Source organism: Cajanus cajan, chromosome 5 (genome assembly GCF_000230855.2).
Source record: "Cajanus cajan strain Asha chromosome 5, NIPB_CcT2T_4, whole genome shotgun sequence".
NCBI classification, from domain to species: Eukaryota; Viridiplantae; Streptophyta; class Magnoliopsida; order Fabales; family Fabaceae; genus Cajanus; species Cajanus cajan.
In genome coordinates, this window is record NC_138521.1 from 69,139,861 (window position 1) to 69,152,835 (window position 12,975).

At 33.9% G+C, this 12,975-nt stretch overlaps 2 protein-coding genes across 2 annotated transcripts; both read right to left on the reverse strand.

Annotated features, from left to right (window-relative positions):
* Positions 1 to 1,689: 1,689 nt before the first annotated feature.
* On the reverse strand, positions 1,690 to 7,978 carry RWA2 (O-acetyltransferase family protein). Its single transcript, XM_020374626.3, has 16 exons — positions 7,663 to 7,978; positions 7,374 to 7,465; positions 6,803 to 6,943; positions 6,637 to 6,693; positions 6,432 to 6,504; positions 5,434 to 5,592; positions 5,112 to 5,261; positions 4,767 to 5,022; positions 4,566 to 4,684; positions 4,303 to 4,389; positions 4,127 to 4,215; positions 3,970 to 4,032; positions 3,690 to 3,746; positions 2,949 to 3,045; positions 2,722 to 2,880; positions 1,690 to 2,312 (listed from the first exon to the last, which is right to left on the reverse strand). The coding sequence occupies exons 1-16, from the start codon at positions 7,693 to 7,695 to the stop codon at positions 2,307 to 2,309; spliced, it is 1,638 nt and encodes a 545-aa protein (XP_020230215.1). The 5' UTR covers positions 7,696 to 7,978; the 3' UTR covers positions 1,690 to 2,306.
* Positions 7,979 to 10,444: 2,466 nt separating this feature from the next.
* LOC109811013 (uncharacterized) lies at positions 10,445 to 12,636 on the reverse strand. Its single transcript, XM_020374640.3, has 2 exons — positions 11,996 to 12,636; positions 10,445 to 10,922 (listed from the first exon to the last, which is right to left on the reverse strand). The coding sequence occupies exons 1-2, from the start codon at positions 12,335 to 12,337 to the stop codon at positions 10,698 to 10,700; spliced, it is 567 nt and encodes a 188-aa protein (XP_020230229.1). The 5' UTR covers positions 12,338 to 12,636; the 3' UTR covers positions 10,445 to 10,697.
* Between the last annotated feature and the right edge of the window lie 339 nt (positions 12,637 to 12,975).

Genomic DNA, 12,975 nt, shown 5'->3' on the forward strand with positions numbered 1-12,975 from the left:
CAATATAAATTATTTATCATAAATCTAAAATATTTTATATATTTAAAAATATCTATTTCTTCAAATTTTAAATATAATTTATATATTTAAATATTTATTTGTATGCATAATTTATAATAAATTTTAGTTATATATAATAAATATTTAGCATGCATGTACATTACAGACTAAAATATTAGTTAAAATAAAACCATACAAACTTATTGTGTCAATTTGTGATTGAATGTTACACCATCAAATATTTAGGAGAGATAATAATGATAAATGAGTAGTACTGGGGGAATTGATACTTTTTAATTTTATAGAAGTAACAAACTTTGTGATAAGTTTAAAAAAAAAAAAATTCAAGAACCTGTGGATCTCGTACCTGAATTCTTGCCTATTATTCTTTGCTTCTTTGACTGAATATAGATTTGCATACGACATTGTTCATATATTTTGACGGAGAATCATCTTAAAGAAGGCAATTGTTGGCTCATGTTGCTGCTTTGCATGTATCTTGACAGAATGCATGCACTTATATACTTACTGGATAGCTCATTGTTATCCTAGTTTTAAACTTTGAAAGCTCTACTTGTAACAAACCCTGATATTTTATGGACCAAGATGAAACAATAGATAAGAGTCTTTTATATTACCTGCCTCCGATTTAAATTTTACTGTCACATTTACATTTTTTTACCAAACTTATTTTGTCAGTCCGCTAGATATAGCTTCTCGACGAGAATAGGATCTCTCACTTGCGGCGGCATTCTATGATGAATTGCATTGGAATGCAACATGAATTGTGCAAATATCAAAGAAATATCACATACCGATACCTGTAGTCGTTTTTTAAAAACAGGCCCATTCAAAGTAAGTATACTTAAAGAAAACAGTCATATCAGTCAATTGATTAATTTGTTGTACTCGTGCATATATCTTCATAAATTTAAATTTTCATAGTCGTAATTAAAAGTTTCTTCACCTTAAATCAGCCCAATGAATCAAATGGATTTTTAAATTTAACACGTACTGTTGATCTTCCGTACATATTGGACAATTCTTATGGTTGAAAATGAGCATCACGTCGACCCTCAATTATGTATGTGCATTTTAACATTATTTAGGAGCCTAAGTTTGTATTAAATAACACTTAATGACCAATACCTAAGTTTAAAAGGATCGGATTAATATTCTCTACTCTGTCGAGAATCTTATCAATTTGCCTATTATATATGGGTTTTTGCCAGCAATAACTTATCCGAGACCTCTGACGTACGGAAATAATGTAACCGCTTAAATTTGCCACCTGGTATAGTTGACGTTTTATAAGGACTTGTTTCAGTAATTTTTTCAATAAGCACTTTTATTAGAAGAAAACATGAAAAAAAAAAAAAAAAAAGTTTATAAGTTCTTTCCTACTAACTTATCTAAATTTCATTTTATAAAATTACACGACTAATTCTAGCTTATGATGAAATTAATTTCATTTTTTCTCTTCATGTTTTACTCTCTCCTAAAAGTGTTTTAAGAGATACAAATCCCAAGTTAATAATTAATAATAAACTTCTAAAATTAGGCATAATCCAAAAGCCTAGAAGCATGTTAGACTGTACTTTGCTCGTTCAAAAAAACTAACCACGACTTGACCCTGTTGTGCTGCCGAAACAGATTTGGTAATTACAAGTTAGTTCAATAGTGACAAACTAGCAGAAATTATAGTTCCTTGTAATAACCGAGTTTCAGGAAACTACAAGTCAAAAATCTTACCACTATTTGACATAATAGAGTAGGGTGAATTCTAAGATGAGGGGTTAAAAATAAAAGTTGGATATATCATTAAAATAAATGCATGGTCATGATACACGAAAGGTCGATTCAATCTCAGACATTCATTTATTTTAATAATTGATCCAATCCAACCGTTATTTTTAACCCCACGTATAGGTGAGGATTTGTTTGGCCCTCACATTCACCCAATAGTAGACGGTAATATAAGTGTGACTAAATTACAACACTTGACATAAAAAAAATGAGGCTGCATAATATATATTAAAAAAATGCGATGCCATGCGCCCACCCTCTTATCTATACAACTTCCAACCCTCTAAAACTGCAGCTATAAGCCTATTAGAATGATTCATTTTTGCTTCGTTTTTTTGGTACAAGTTCACTTCTACTACTGTTTAGGAAAAAAAATTTATGAATGCATCTTTCGGTAAAGAGTTGGCCTGACAAACCAATTGCAGCAACTGCCCAGTATTCTTCCGAGTCCACAAGTAACTAGCATAGAAGCTTGCAACAATATATACATGTTCACATTTTCAAACCTGCAAATTTACAATTACTTAGATTTAGGTAAATGTATAGCGCATAAAACGCAAATGCAAAACAATAAAATTTATACTGTTCTACACAAGTGGGCTGCATCTCATTTATAGTCGTGGCATAGCTTCCAACTTTGCCATGATATAACACCACAAGCCTCACAATTTATTCACAGGGTATGCATGAAGCTGCCTTTTTACTTACTACACTCCTTATCATGTGTTACCACCAAATTATAATTTTGCATAAGAAAACTGCATTCCCTGTTCTGTATGCTTTCATACACATGTATGTACTTACGTGTTTGTGTATGGAAGCAAGTATGAGCTTAACAAATTGACGGCAAATTGCTTAGATGTAAGGATAATTTAATTGAACCAGACCAGATCAAATTATTGTAATAACACTTACCAACTTTCGAGGTATATTAAGGAATCCAAGGGACAAAGAATATAAAACAACTGAAATTGTTGTTGCTGTAATTAAATTGTGTACAAGACGCTTGTTGTCTTTGCTGGGCACAAATGCCATTTTCAGTGTATTAGTCAGGTCAAAGAGCCTATAGGAAATCTGCAAAGAATGTTTAAATCAGAATCAATCAACATAAAAATCTCAATCCAGCATGTGCTTTTACTTACTGCAACATAGATGGAAGTAGTAAGCATGAAGTTCAACATTGGGTAGTCTGGGATCAGGGAAAGCAACAATTTTGGTTGACCATCTGGAACACCTGACCTAAAATCAGGCAACGACATAGAAAGGAAGACTTAATATATTATGGTAAATAACAAAAATTATTACACACGTACACATAGTAATTGTGCATGAATGTATGTTAAACATTTTCCCCTTGACATCCAGTAATTATCCAATAGTTCAAATGTCTCTAGTAAAATGTCTCTCACCCATCAAGGACTAGGTAATTATCCAACAGTTTAAATCATCATTGCCCCAATTTCTTCTGGGCACAACGCATGCTCCTTGGTATGTTTTTGATATGGTAAATTGATATAAATGAAATTCTTCTATTTAAAAACACAAAATCAAGATATTTTCAGAAATTCAAAGTTATACCTCCATCTCCCCACACCCACATTCAAACCAAAGAAAAACTCATTAAAATAATTCCAAGTTAAATGCTCAACATTTAGTGTCACGAAACATTAATGAATCTAGGCATCTATTATACTATGCCAAACATGTGAAACCCTACATGCCCAAACATGTTGTATCCAGGCATCTCATGCCTAGGAATCTAATATGCTTGGGCAACTAACTACATGTACGCCAAATAACCCCTAAACTCATTAAGAGAAAAATATGTGACATCTAGTAAACCATCAATAAATGCTAAAAGCGGGACATCAGCTTATAAGTACCTTAACCAGATATGGATCTGGGAGATGTAAGTCTCCAGTGTAATCTTCCCAAGCCATCTAGCAGAAAGTAGAAGCATTATAAAATTAGTTAACAAATTACCAGCCTTAAAAAACAAAGTATCAAAATTTATACAAATACTTGAGAGCACTTAGCAATAAATCAGCTCATTAAATAAGAAGGCATGTTCATGTGCGTTTTTTGAGAGAGTGTGTATAGCTACAAAGACTTACGCAAAAAGAGAGATGAATAAAATATTGTACTTCTACAAACACAACTTACGCAAAAAGAGTCAGTGTATAGCTACGAAAACTTTGTGTAACATTCCGCAAGCATATGTAAACCCTGTCAAAAATGCGGCACATTAATAACTAAAGGTTTTGAATCCCCTTCATCAGGTCTCTGCCCCAAAAAATAAATGAAGGAAAAATGGACATACGTTATGGGAATCCATGAGGTATAAGGATGGTATTTATTGTATGTAAGCTTGTCCATCTTGTATATATGCTCAAACCATAAATAACCCACCTAGAAATTAATTCAAACGTCAGGGCCATAAAATAAAACAAAGCGAAGGTATACTTATACAGTAATCTCATCAAAAAAATATAATACCAATGAGCATATCAGCACAACAGCTGCTTTGATTGATATTCTAAGCTTGACTTCTGCTTCCTCCAATTTCTCCATCCATCGTTCAACCTATAATACCATGTGACAGCCATTAAGTTACTAAACTTAGAGGAAAAAGAAAGAAAAGAGGAGACAGAAGTCAGAGATATTTTCCAACTTCAGAATCATCACTCAATCAGAGAAAAGATGGATCCAAATGTTAGTTTTGTTTCAATTATTTCAAAAACATAAAATGAGAAACTTACAGTTGGATGATAATATGCATAAATCATTCCAATTATCCATATGTAGCGATCAAGCCCTGAGCGAAAATGCCATTCATGCAAGCGTGAAACATGTGATTTGGCATTTGGGTCAGTATAACCTGCAAGTTTAAAGAAACCTTCTGTTTAGAATAATTTGCTGTGCCTTCAGCAGTGAAGTCAAATATCATAAGTGTTACTAACCGAGCATGAAAGTAAATGGGCTCCAAACCCATTCAAATACGCCAGGTATCTCCCATACTAATATCACAACCAAGAAGCAAGCAATGATTTTTACAGCAATGACAGACCCAATCTCATTATACTTGTTGAAAATACCAAGTGCCCCATAAACCATAAGAGTGAAAAGAGTGTGCATGGGGCAGATGTAGTATAACATGTAACTGTTGTTAAGTACAATACAACAGAACACCACAAAGAAATTAAGCCGCCACATCATCTGCTCAACAACAAAAAGTAAGAAATGTTTGCAGTTAGTACAGACCAAATACTAAAAATGAGCTTTTATAGTTCAAGGAAATTGCATACCTGTGCAAATCTTGCTAAACTAAAATCTTTACGAACATAATAATATGAGAAGTTCCCAAATCCAGTCATCCAAACATATGCAGCAATGAACAAACGGATTGCATTGTAGATTTCAGATGCAGCAAAGTAATGGTACATCAAAAACAAAACCTGTTACAGATGTCAAATGAGTGAAATATGGAATGTTAAATTTGAAGAATTTACAATATTAAATGCAAGTACAGTAAGAGTTGAATCATCAGAAGAGTTGCATAGAAAGTTTTTCCATCATAAATGATAAGAGAATAAAGTACTTCAGTAATATTAACAAAAAGTGACCAACCTGCATCCAGCCTTTCCATTCTTCAGTCTGGTGCCTATTTAAGTAAAGGATGGATTTCCCAGACAATGGTGACTTGTCATGATGTATCTTAAAGGAAGTCATTGCCGAAACTATGATGAGGAGAAAATAGAGAAATAGGAAGAGATCCCTATTGTAACTCTGCAAAACAGATGATCATCGACAAAAGCTCACATCACTAATGCAAAATAGTCATATGAGAAAGCAAATTTCTCAAACATATATTACTGCTTTCATGGATAAAGCAAACGCAAGTCGGAATACTGATTTTTTCTAGCCCATGACCAACAGCATTGGGTACATGCTAAGGTAATACATTGTGCTTTATGTGTGCATTGATGCAACAAGTAATTCACTCCTTTGTCCTTTCTCTGCTTTCCCCGCTTTACTTTAATGATTGAGTTCAATCTTTTGTCAGTTAATTATTCAACAGAAATGTTTTAACAGAAATATTTCAAAACCATGAAAATTTAGGGGAGGTCAGCATAGGTTTTCAAAATAGAGGGAGCTTCATCAAAAATCATGAAAATACGGGAAGATTGGAGTATTTCTATCTTATACCACTTATTCTACTACCTTCCACTTTTCAGTTAATTATGTTTATTTTCATCTAGCAAAAATAAAGTGATCAATTTTTATTTTCTTCTGTTATCTGTCTCGCCATATGAATTATGTAAATTGATTTCCAATATTTAGGAAGTACTATGACATAAATACTAATAACTGCTGCAATCTTTTCCTTGTATCTGTTTGAAAATCTAATACAGGAAAAACCATATGAGGGTGTATGATATCACGGCTACAGAAACAAAAGAAATATGAAGTGCAACAAAGGATGTAATTTTGTTGAAACAATACGAAGGTAACAGTTTGGTTAAAGCTAAAAAGCGATGCCAAAGTGCAGCAATATTTGCTTGCTGAACTGACTTTCCAATCACAAAATAGTGCTCAGCAACAAACGTAGTGATGAAATCAGAAACCTTTTTTGATGAGGCAAAGAAATCGGTACGGTCACACAAATAAAAGTAAGCCAAAATGAGACCAAATTCGGACCTGTCACAGACAAAGAGCAGAGGAAATGAAAAACAATTAGTTTGATCCACATATACAAATAACTTTTTCATTTCCTATGGTACTGTAGTTCATATGATTTTTTCCATTTTGTCCTTCATATAATTCACTTACATTGCTCTAAGTGTCAAACGGTTTTCAACAAGGAAATACTCATCCATCAAAAGGAACCTGAAGAAATAATGAAAAGGTCAAGTGCGTAACTCTACATTTAAGCAAAGACAGAAATAATGAAATACAGAACCATAATATGAGCAAGCAAAAACAAGACATTACAAACCTGATAATTGATGGTGAGGTACTTAAGCTCCGTGCCTTCGGGGACCCTGACTGTAGAGCTCCTCCCTCCAATAAAACTGCTCTGTCTTCATCTTTAACAACATCACTTCGCACTTCAACTAAATTGATTTCTGAGTTCCCACTAAACGAGAATAACTTCCGTAAGAAATACTGGCAACAAATTCTTAATGACCTTCCCGTACACATTGGGAAAAAGTAACATATATAGAAGTACAGGCCAAAAATAATATCTCTATCTCCCAAAAGATTTCACTCTACCACTAATTAACTCATTCATGAATCGTGATTGAATTGCAAAACTCTATTAAAAATTGCGGAAAAAGAAAGGAAAACAAAAGTTGCATAACGGTACTAGTCATCATAACAATCATAAAAGTCTATTGTGGCTAACTACTTAACTCAACACCTCAACAGATAACTCAGCAGTTATGACTGATTGATTATCGTATTTCGAAATTCGCAGACGCTGCACTACCGTGAAATGCAAGCATTCTACCATCACGCGCAACTAAAAAAACTCACGCCGCGAAAGAGTAATCGATTGAACTTACGCTCTGGACGAGGCAGAGTTTTTCAGATACTGCAAAATCTCCGAGTATATCCATGCCACAACGACGAGAACGATCCCGAGCAAGAACGAGACCTGCAAGCATCAGAAACCGAAAAATCATTCACACGCACAAAGTACAAACACAACACGCCAAACTCCGCGCTAGAATGTGTTGATAGCTCCAAATTCAATTCGACTAGTGTTTTTGATGTTTAAGCAGAACCGAGTAACTAGAAACACGAATCGGTGCAAGATCTGAGGGCGCGAGAAGGTTGAACCGAAAGACGTACCTGACCGGGAGTAACGGGACTGGAGAGAAGCATATCGGAAAAGAGAAAGAGGAAGAAAAATCAGAGAAGATTTCCGATTCACCGCAAGTCACGAGAACTGAAGCGGCATTCGGAGAAGAGAGAGAGATTGGACGGCGATTCGCCACCAGATCTGGTGGAGAAGAAGTGTGATCCCTAGTTTTGCGAAAATGAAAATGCGAAAGAGGAGGATTTTCAGTAGGCAAAATGCTTCATATGGCTGGGTTCGGTTCGTAAATACAAGAGTGACGTCATGTGATAAAAGTGGAAACTCACTGGCACTGCGCGTATGTGTTGAAGAAGATGAAAATAATAATAATAAAAATTTATATTTATAATAAAAATACAATATGAATATACAATTATTTAATAAAAAAATATGAATTTTAATGGAGACAAAATATCAGTTAAAGGAAAAAGTATCCATCTTCGATAGATACCGAAAATGCCATTTCCTGCTCTAAAAAAAATGTCATTTCCTTAATGTGATTTGATTGTGATGGTGGCACTACACCTGTCCAATCGAGTGGAAATGAAGGAGCGTGTCCCACATCTACTTCACCGACACCACTATGCCTAACCTTCTACGATTCAATTCACCGCGCTTCCAACTACCACAAAATTCCATTACTCTTCCTAGATCCTAGGAAGATCAGTGATTAATTTTAAAATACAAAATAAATAAAATTAAGTTTTACTTTACATAAATTTATTAAATAAATGTTATTTTATATTTTAATAAAACATGCAGATCCCACTGTTCTCGTGGAATGCCCACAAACAAGAAAGGGTGTTTGCGTCCCTAATTAAAACATACATGGGTGGAGTAGTAAACAAATTTTGTTTATTTTTTTTTAAATTAAAATAATTAAATCCTACGATTCTTAAAACTTCCATGAATCATAATTTTCTAATGGATTAAAACGCCGTATACACCATAATTAGAAGGTGTCCATGTCCCTAATGTACTCAGTACTTTTGCTAAAATCAGTGTGCTCACTGCTCAATCCCCTCTTTCCTTTTCTACAAGTTTTTAATAATTCTTTATTGTTAAACAAAAACGCAAAGGATAACACGAAACGGAGCCCCCTATTATCAAGCTTCAAGCCCGTATGGACGAACTCAAAAATAAAAAAACAATAGCCAGTGTAGTATGTACACATTACACACTGAGCTTCGAGCACGCACACTTGGGCATTAAGCTATGAAATAAAATCACACTTTATATAAATGTATCCTTTGTATTTAGAGCATAAGTTAAAGGTATCAAATGTACATCCTTAAATACTTTTTTATCACTTATAAAATAAATATTGAAAAATATATTTTATGTATAATAATATTTGTTAATAAAGAAATATATTTTATTTACCTTTGTTATATGATAAAAAAAATATTAATAAACTTCGTTTATGATAAAAGTTAAAAATGTTTGAATTTTGTTTATTTAACGATCATGTTATATTTTTCATGTTCGATTTTTCTATAGTCATGTTAAAACAAGTATATAATATTCATTTTAAAGTAATAATTCCAAAATATTATGATAAGTGCATTATAATTATTATACTCTTAAATTTTATGATAATAAATATATCTATTTATCGATAGATTTTATTCTAATCACAAGTTTGTTTTGAACTAAGATTTCAATTTTTTTGTGCATTATTAATGAAAAAATTGTTAATTAATCTATTAGATATGATTTAAAGTAATTCGTTCCTTTATTTTAAATACAGAATTGACTTTTAAGACTTTATTAACTCAGGTACAAGGATGAGAATAAATATACACTTATCCATCTTGGATCCATACCAACTTAAAAATTTTAAAAACTTAATTTATTTTTTAAAATTTTATTTGATATTTATGTAATTTTAATTTTATTTTAAATTTATGAAAAATAAATCTTAATTAATATAATTTTGTAATAATTATTTTATATTAAAAAATTATATTTGTTTTACAAAAAAGACATTTAATTTGTAAACAAGTATGGAATGGATATGAATATAAAATATGAAGACGATCATAGCAAAACTTATACTAGTCCCACCCAGTTGTCATCCAAGAACAAGTATAATCTTAACAGATTTCTTGAACTAATTCTGGTATTCTTCGCTTTAATTACGGCTTTGGGCTTGGGTCGTGCCTGCATGTTTCATTTGAACGGACAAAACTTGGAATAATGGGCATGAAATCGCAGACAACGCAATAGCCAATAGGTTCATTTCACTCGGGTATGGTTGCCTGCAATCTGAACCTTACCGCACTCGATCAATTATGATAGTTTTTCCTTTATGGCATATACACCTCTTTCTTACAGCACCTTGTCAATATTCTAAAGAAACATGTATGAATAGTTGCAACCCAAATACTGCAAAGCCAAACGAATTCTACCAATATCTTTAATGTATCAGATATTTTCACCAATCGATCCTGTAGTTGAAGCTTGTCAAAGCAAAACTAAAATGACTGGCACGTATTTTCACCAAAGGGTAAAACATAATTTTCCATTCGTTGTAGACCCAATATATTCATCATGGTCAATGAGGAATTCACTTCTTGAATGCCTGGAAAAGAAAAGTGGTTCTCTGACCGATCCAACAACCACAAGTTCAGAATCCATGAAGCAACCCTCTCACAAGTAATAGAGACAAATGAGTATTAAACGATTGTCATGAAAAACTGTAATGTAAAAGCCAGAAGAAACCTACCAACATTTTTAGAGTATCACTATCAAATACAGTAATGCATAAAGATCTACGGAGCTAAAATGTACCTTGAAGATAACATTCAAGTCTGCAAAATTTGTTCTACCAAACGTTTTAACCCATTATAAACTATGCACCAAGCATATGAAAGTAATAATAAGCCTACTAATGTCGCACCATAATGATACAAGAGAGAATGAAACAATTCCCTGAACCTTTCTCTGAATGTTTTTAAAAGGACAAAGGGAGATATGTTGACCTATGGTTGACTAGTTTAAGCCCTTGCAAAGAATGGACCCAGCTCTACCGTTTAGAGGGTCTCTCATCATCTTCTCCTCCATCATCGTCATCAGAATCATCTTTATCTGACCTTTTTCTTTTTGGCGGAACCCCAGCCTTGTCACCATCCTCGTCCTCCTCATCTTCCTCCTCCTGCTCGCCATTCTCCTCGGGTTCAAAATCACTAGATGCTTCCTCCTCCTCAGCAGTGCCTAAAGGGCGGATAAGGTACTCTGTTCCCAAATCCTCCTACAAGTTTCATGTGTCAAATCCAAAGTAATACAAGCACAGGAAGACATGGCAAAAAAGAAAATTACATGTATAGTTTGTTTGACAATAAGTATAGATACAGCCAAACAAAAATTATTTCACCTCTTCATTTTCATATCGATTTGAGGATGACATATGACCTGAAACATGTTCTTTAGTTCTTTTAACAGAAACTTGATTCTATTACGTAGATTCTCAACAACCCCCAAAAAAACCATAAAGCCAAAATTGGTGAAAAATAAAGTGATTCAAACAACACCAATAAAGGAGCCGGGGTCACTTATTCAACGGATATTCCAAGTGAACAGGTGCTCATTGTTTCCCCATATGGTTGGCATCAATAGAACAAGAAATTCGCAAGCATATTAAAATATAAACCAAGGAATTATCAAAGAACAAACAATACTGTGAACTCGAGGAATTGAGCAATTTCATGATATTAATATACTGCATATTATTACACATAAAGTGATAAAACGGAGAAAATTTTCTTGGGTGCCTCAAATCCTCGAGTAAATTTAAAAGCGAGCCATAAACTAGTAATTAAAAAGATTCGGATAAACAGAGACATAAACACTCACTCTCCCTTTCTTTTCCAATCAGTACTGAACCGTACTAATGCACGTAATTCTGAAACCGAAAGGACATGGCAGCAGGGAAGAAAAACACAACTAGTCCTACAAACAGAAAGAAAAATAGAAAGCAAAACATAATAATGTAACACCAAAAAACAACTAGCTCAACGAACATGTTTCATAAATCATTTTCTAAAAAAAAAAAAAAAAAACTCAGAAAGATGCAAGGTCTTAAAAAACAACCGTAGAGAATTAAAAGAACAAGTTAGTAAAGAATCCCTAGGTTCTAGGCTCTTGCTCGAAACAGAATAAAAATTGAAGAAAATAAAAATACGATAAATTAAAAGGAACCCAAACGAATCAAGTGAAAAATTAGCATACTAAAGATAATAAACAATCCAGAATCGGTATTTGCGTCCAAAACAATAACAATTTCAGGAAATTAGAGATTTAATAAAGAAAATCAGAGTCAACTACCTCTTCTCCTTGCTCCTCCTCCTCCTCATCGTCTTCGTCGTCGTCGTCGTCGTCGTCATCGTCGTCGTCGTTATCGTCAGGTTCACCACCGCGCGCGACGTCGCGTTCTTCTTCTCCTTCTTCGTCGTCATCGTCGTCACCGGCGTCAGGAGCATCATCTTCGTCGTCGTCATCCTCATCGTCATTGTCGTCTCCTTCGTCATCGTCGTCGTCATCCTCGTCGTCTTCGTCGTCTTCACCGTCGTCTACTTCATCTTCGGATTCATATTCGTCGTGTTCCTCGCTCAAAAGCACGACCTCGTTTTCCTCCACGTGCTCGTTCAATTCCTCAGTGAGCTTCATCTTGAAATCCAGAAAGCAAAGCACGTTCTCCACAGGATTCGAAATTTGTTGGGAAAAATATCGATGGAAAATCAAGCACGAGAGAATGGAGAAAACAGTCTAGTTACCAGCCTCTTCCCTTCGCTTCCCCCAGTTGCTCTGCAGCGCTGATCTCAGCCGTTGAAACACGAATTCACGCGGATCGATGACGTGGCACCCAATCCAATGGCTAACGTAAAAGCATTTGAGTTTCCGCGGAGATAGTGTGATTGCGCCTTGCGGCGCTCGCTACTCCTACTTTCCCAGTCACGTGCGTCACGTGCTACTGAAGTAGGCGACTACAGGGTTAGGGTTTTCTTTTCCGCACCATTCTTTCGGATTCCTACCCGAACCCGTACATGTTCGAATTTTAATTCATTTTTCTCTTTTTTTTTTTATTGTAACATATATTTCCTTTTATCTTAACCACTACTTTCTTTTCTCTCTATTATAATTTATAAATAAGAAATGAACCGAACACACATTTTTTATTTTTAAATACAAGTATATTTTAGCTAATTTTACTTCAATTAATAATATCTTTCTAAAATTACTCATTCTTTAATACATAACTAAATTTTTTACAATTACACTAATTTTTTTACATTTATAATAAAGAT

Bases quoted from the DNA above. Each gene is read 5' to 3' on its own strand.
- LOC109811013 (XM_020374640.3), bottom strand. From the start codon at position 12,337: ATGAAGCTCACTGAGGAATTGAACGAGCACGTGGAGGAAAACGAGGTC. The intron at 10,923-11,995 runs GTAGTTGACTCT...TGAAACTTGTAG, and splicing joins AGGAGGAGCAAGGAGAAGAG to GAGGATTTGGGAACAGAGTA.
- RWA2 (XM_020374626.3), bottom strand. From the start codon at position 7,695: ATGCTTCTCTCCAGTCCCGTTACTCCCGGTCAG. The intron at 6,944-7,373 runs GTAAGTTCAATC...ATTCTCGTTTAG, and splicing joins AACTCTGCCTCGTCCAGAGC to TGGGAACTCAGAAATCAATT. The intron at 4,685-4,766 runs GTTAGTAACACT...TTAAACTTGCAG, and splicing joins CCCATTTACTTTCATGCTCG to GTTATACTGACCCAAATGCC.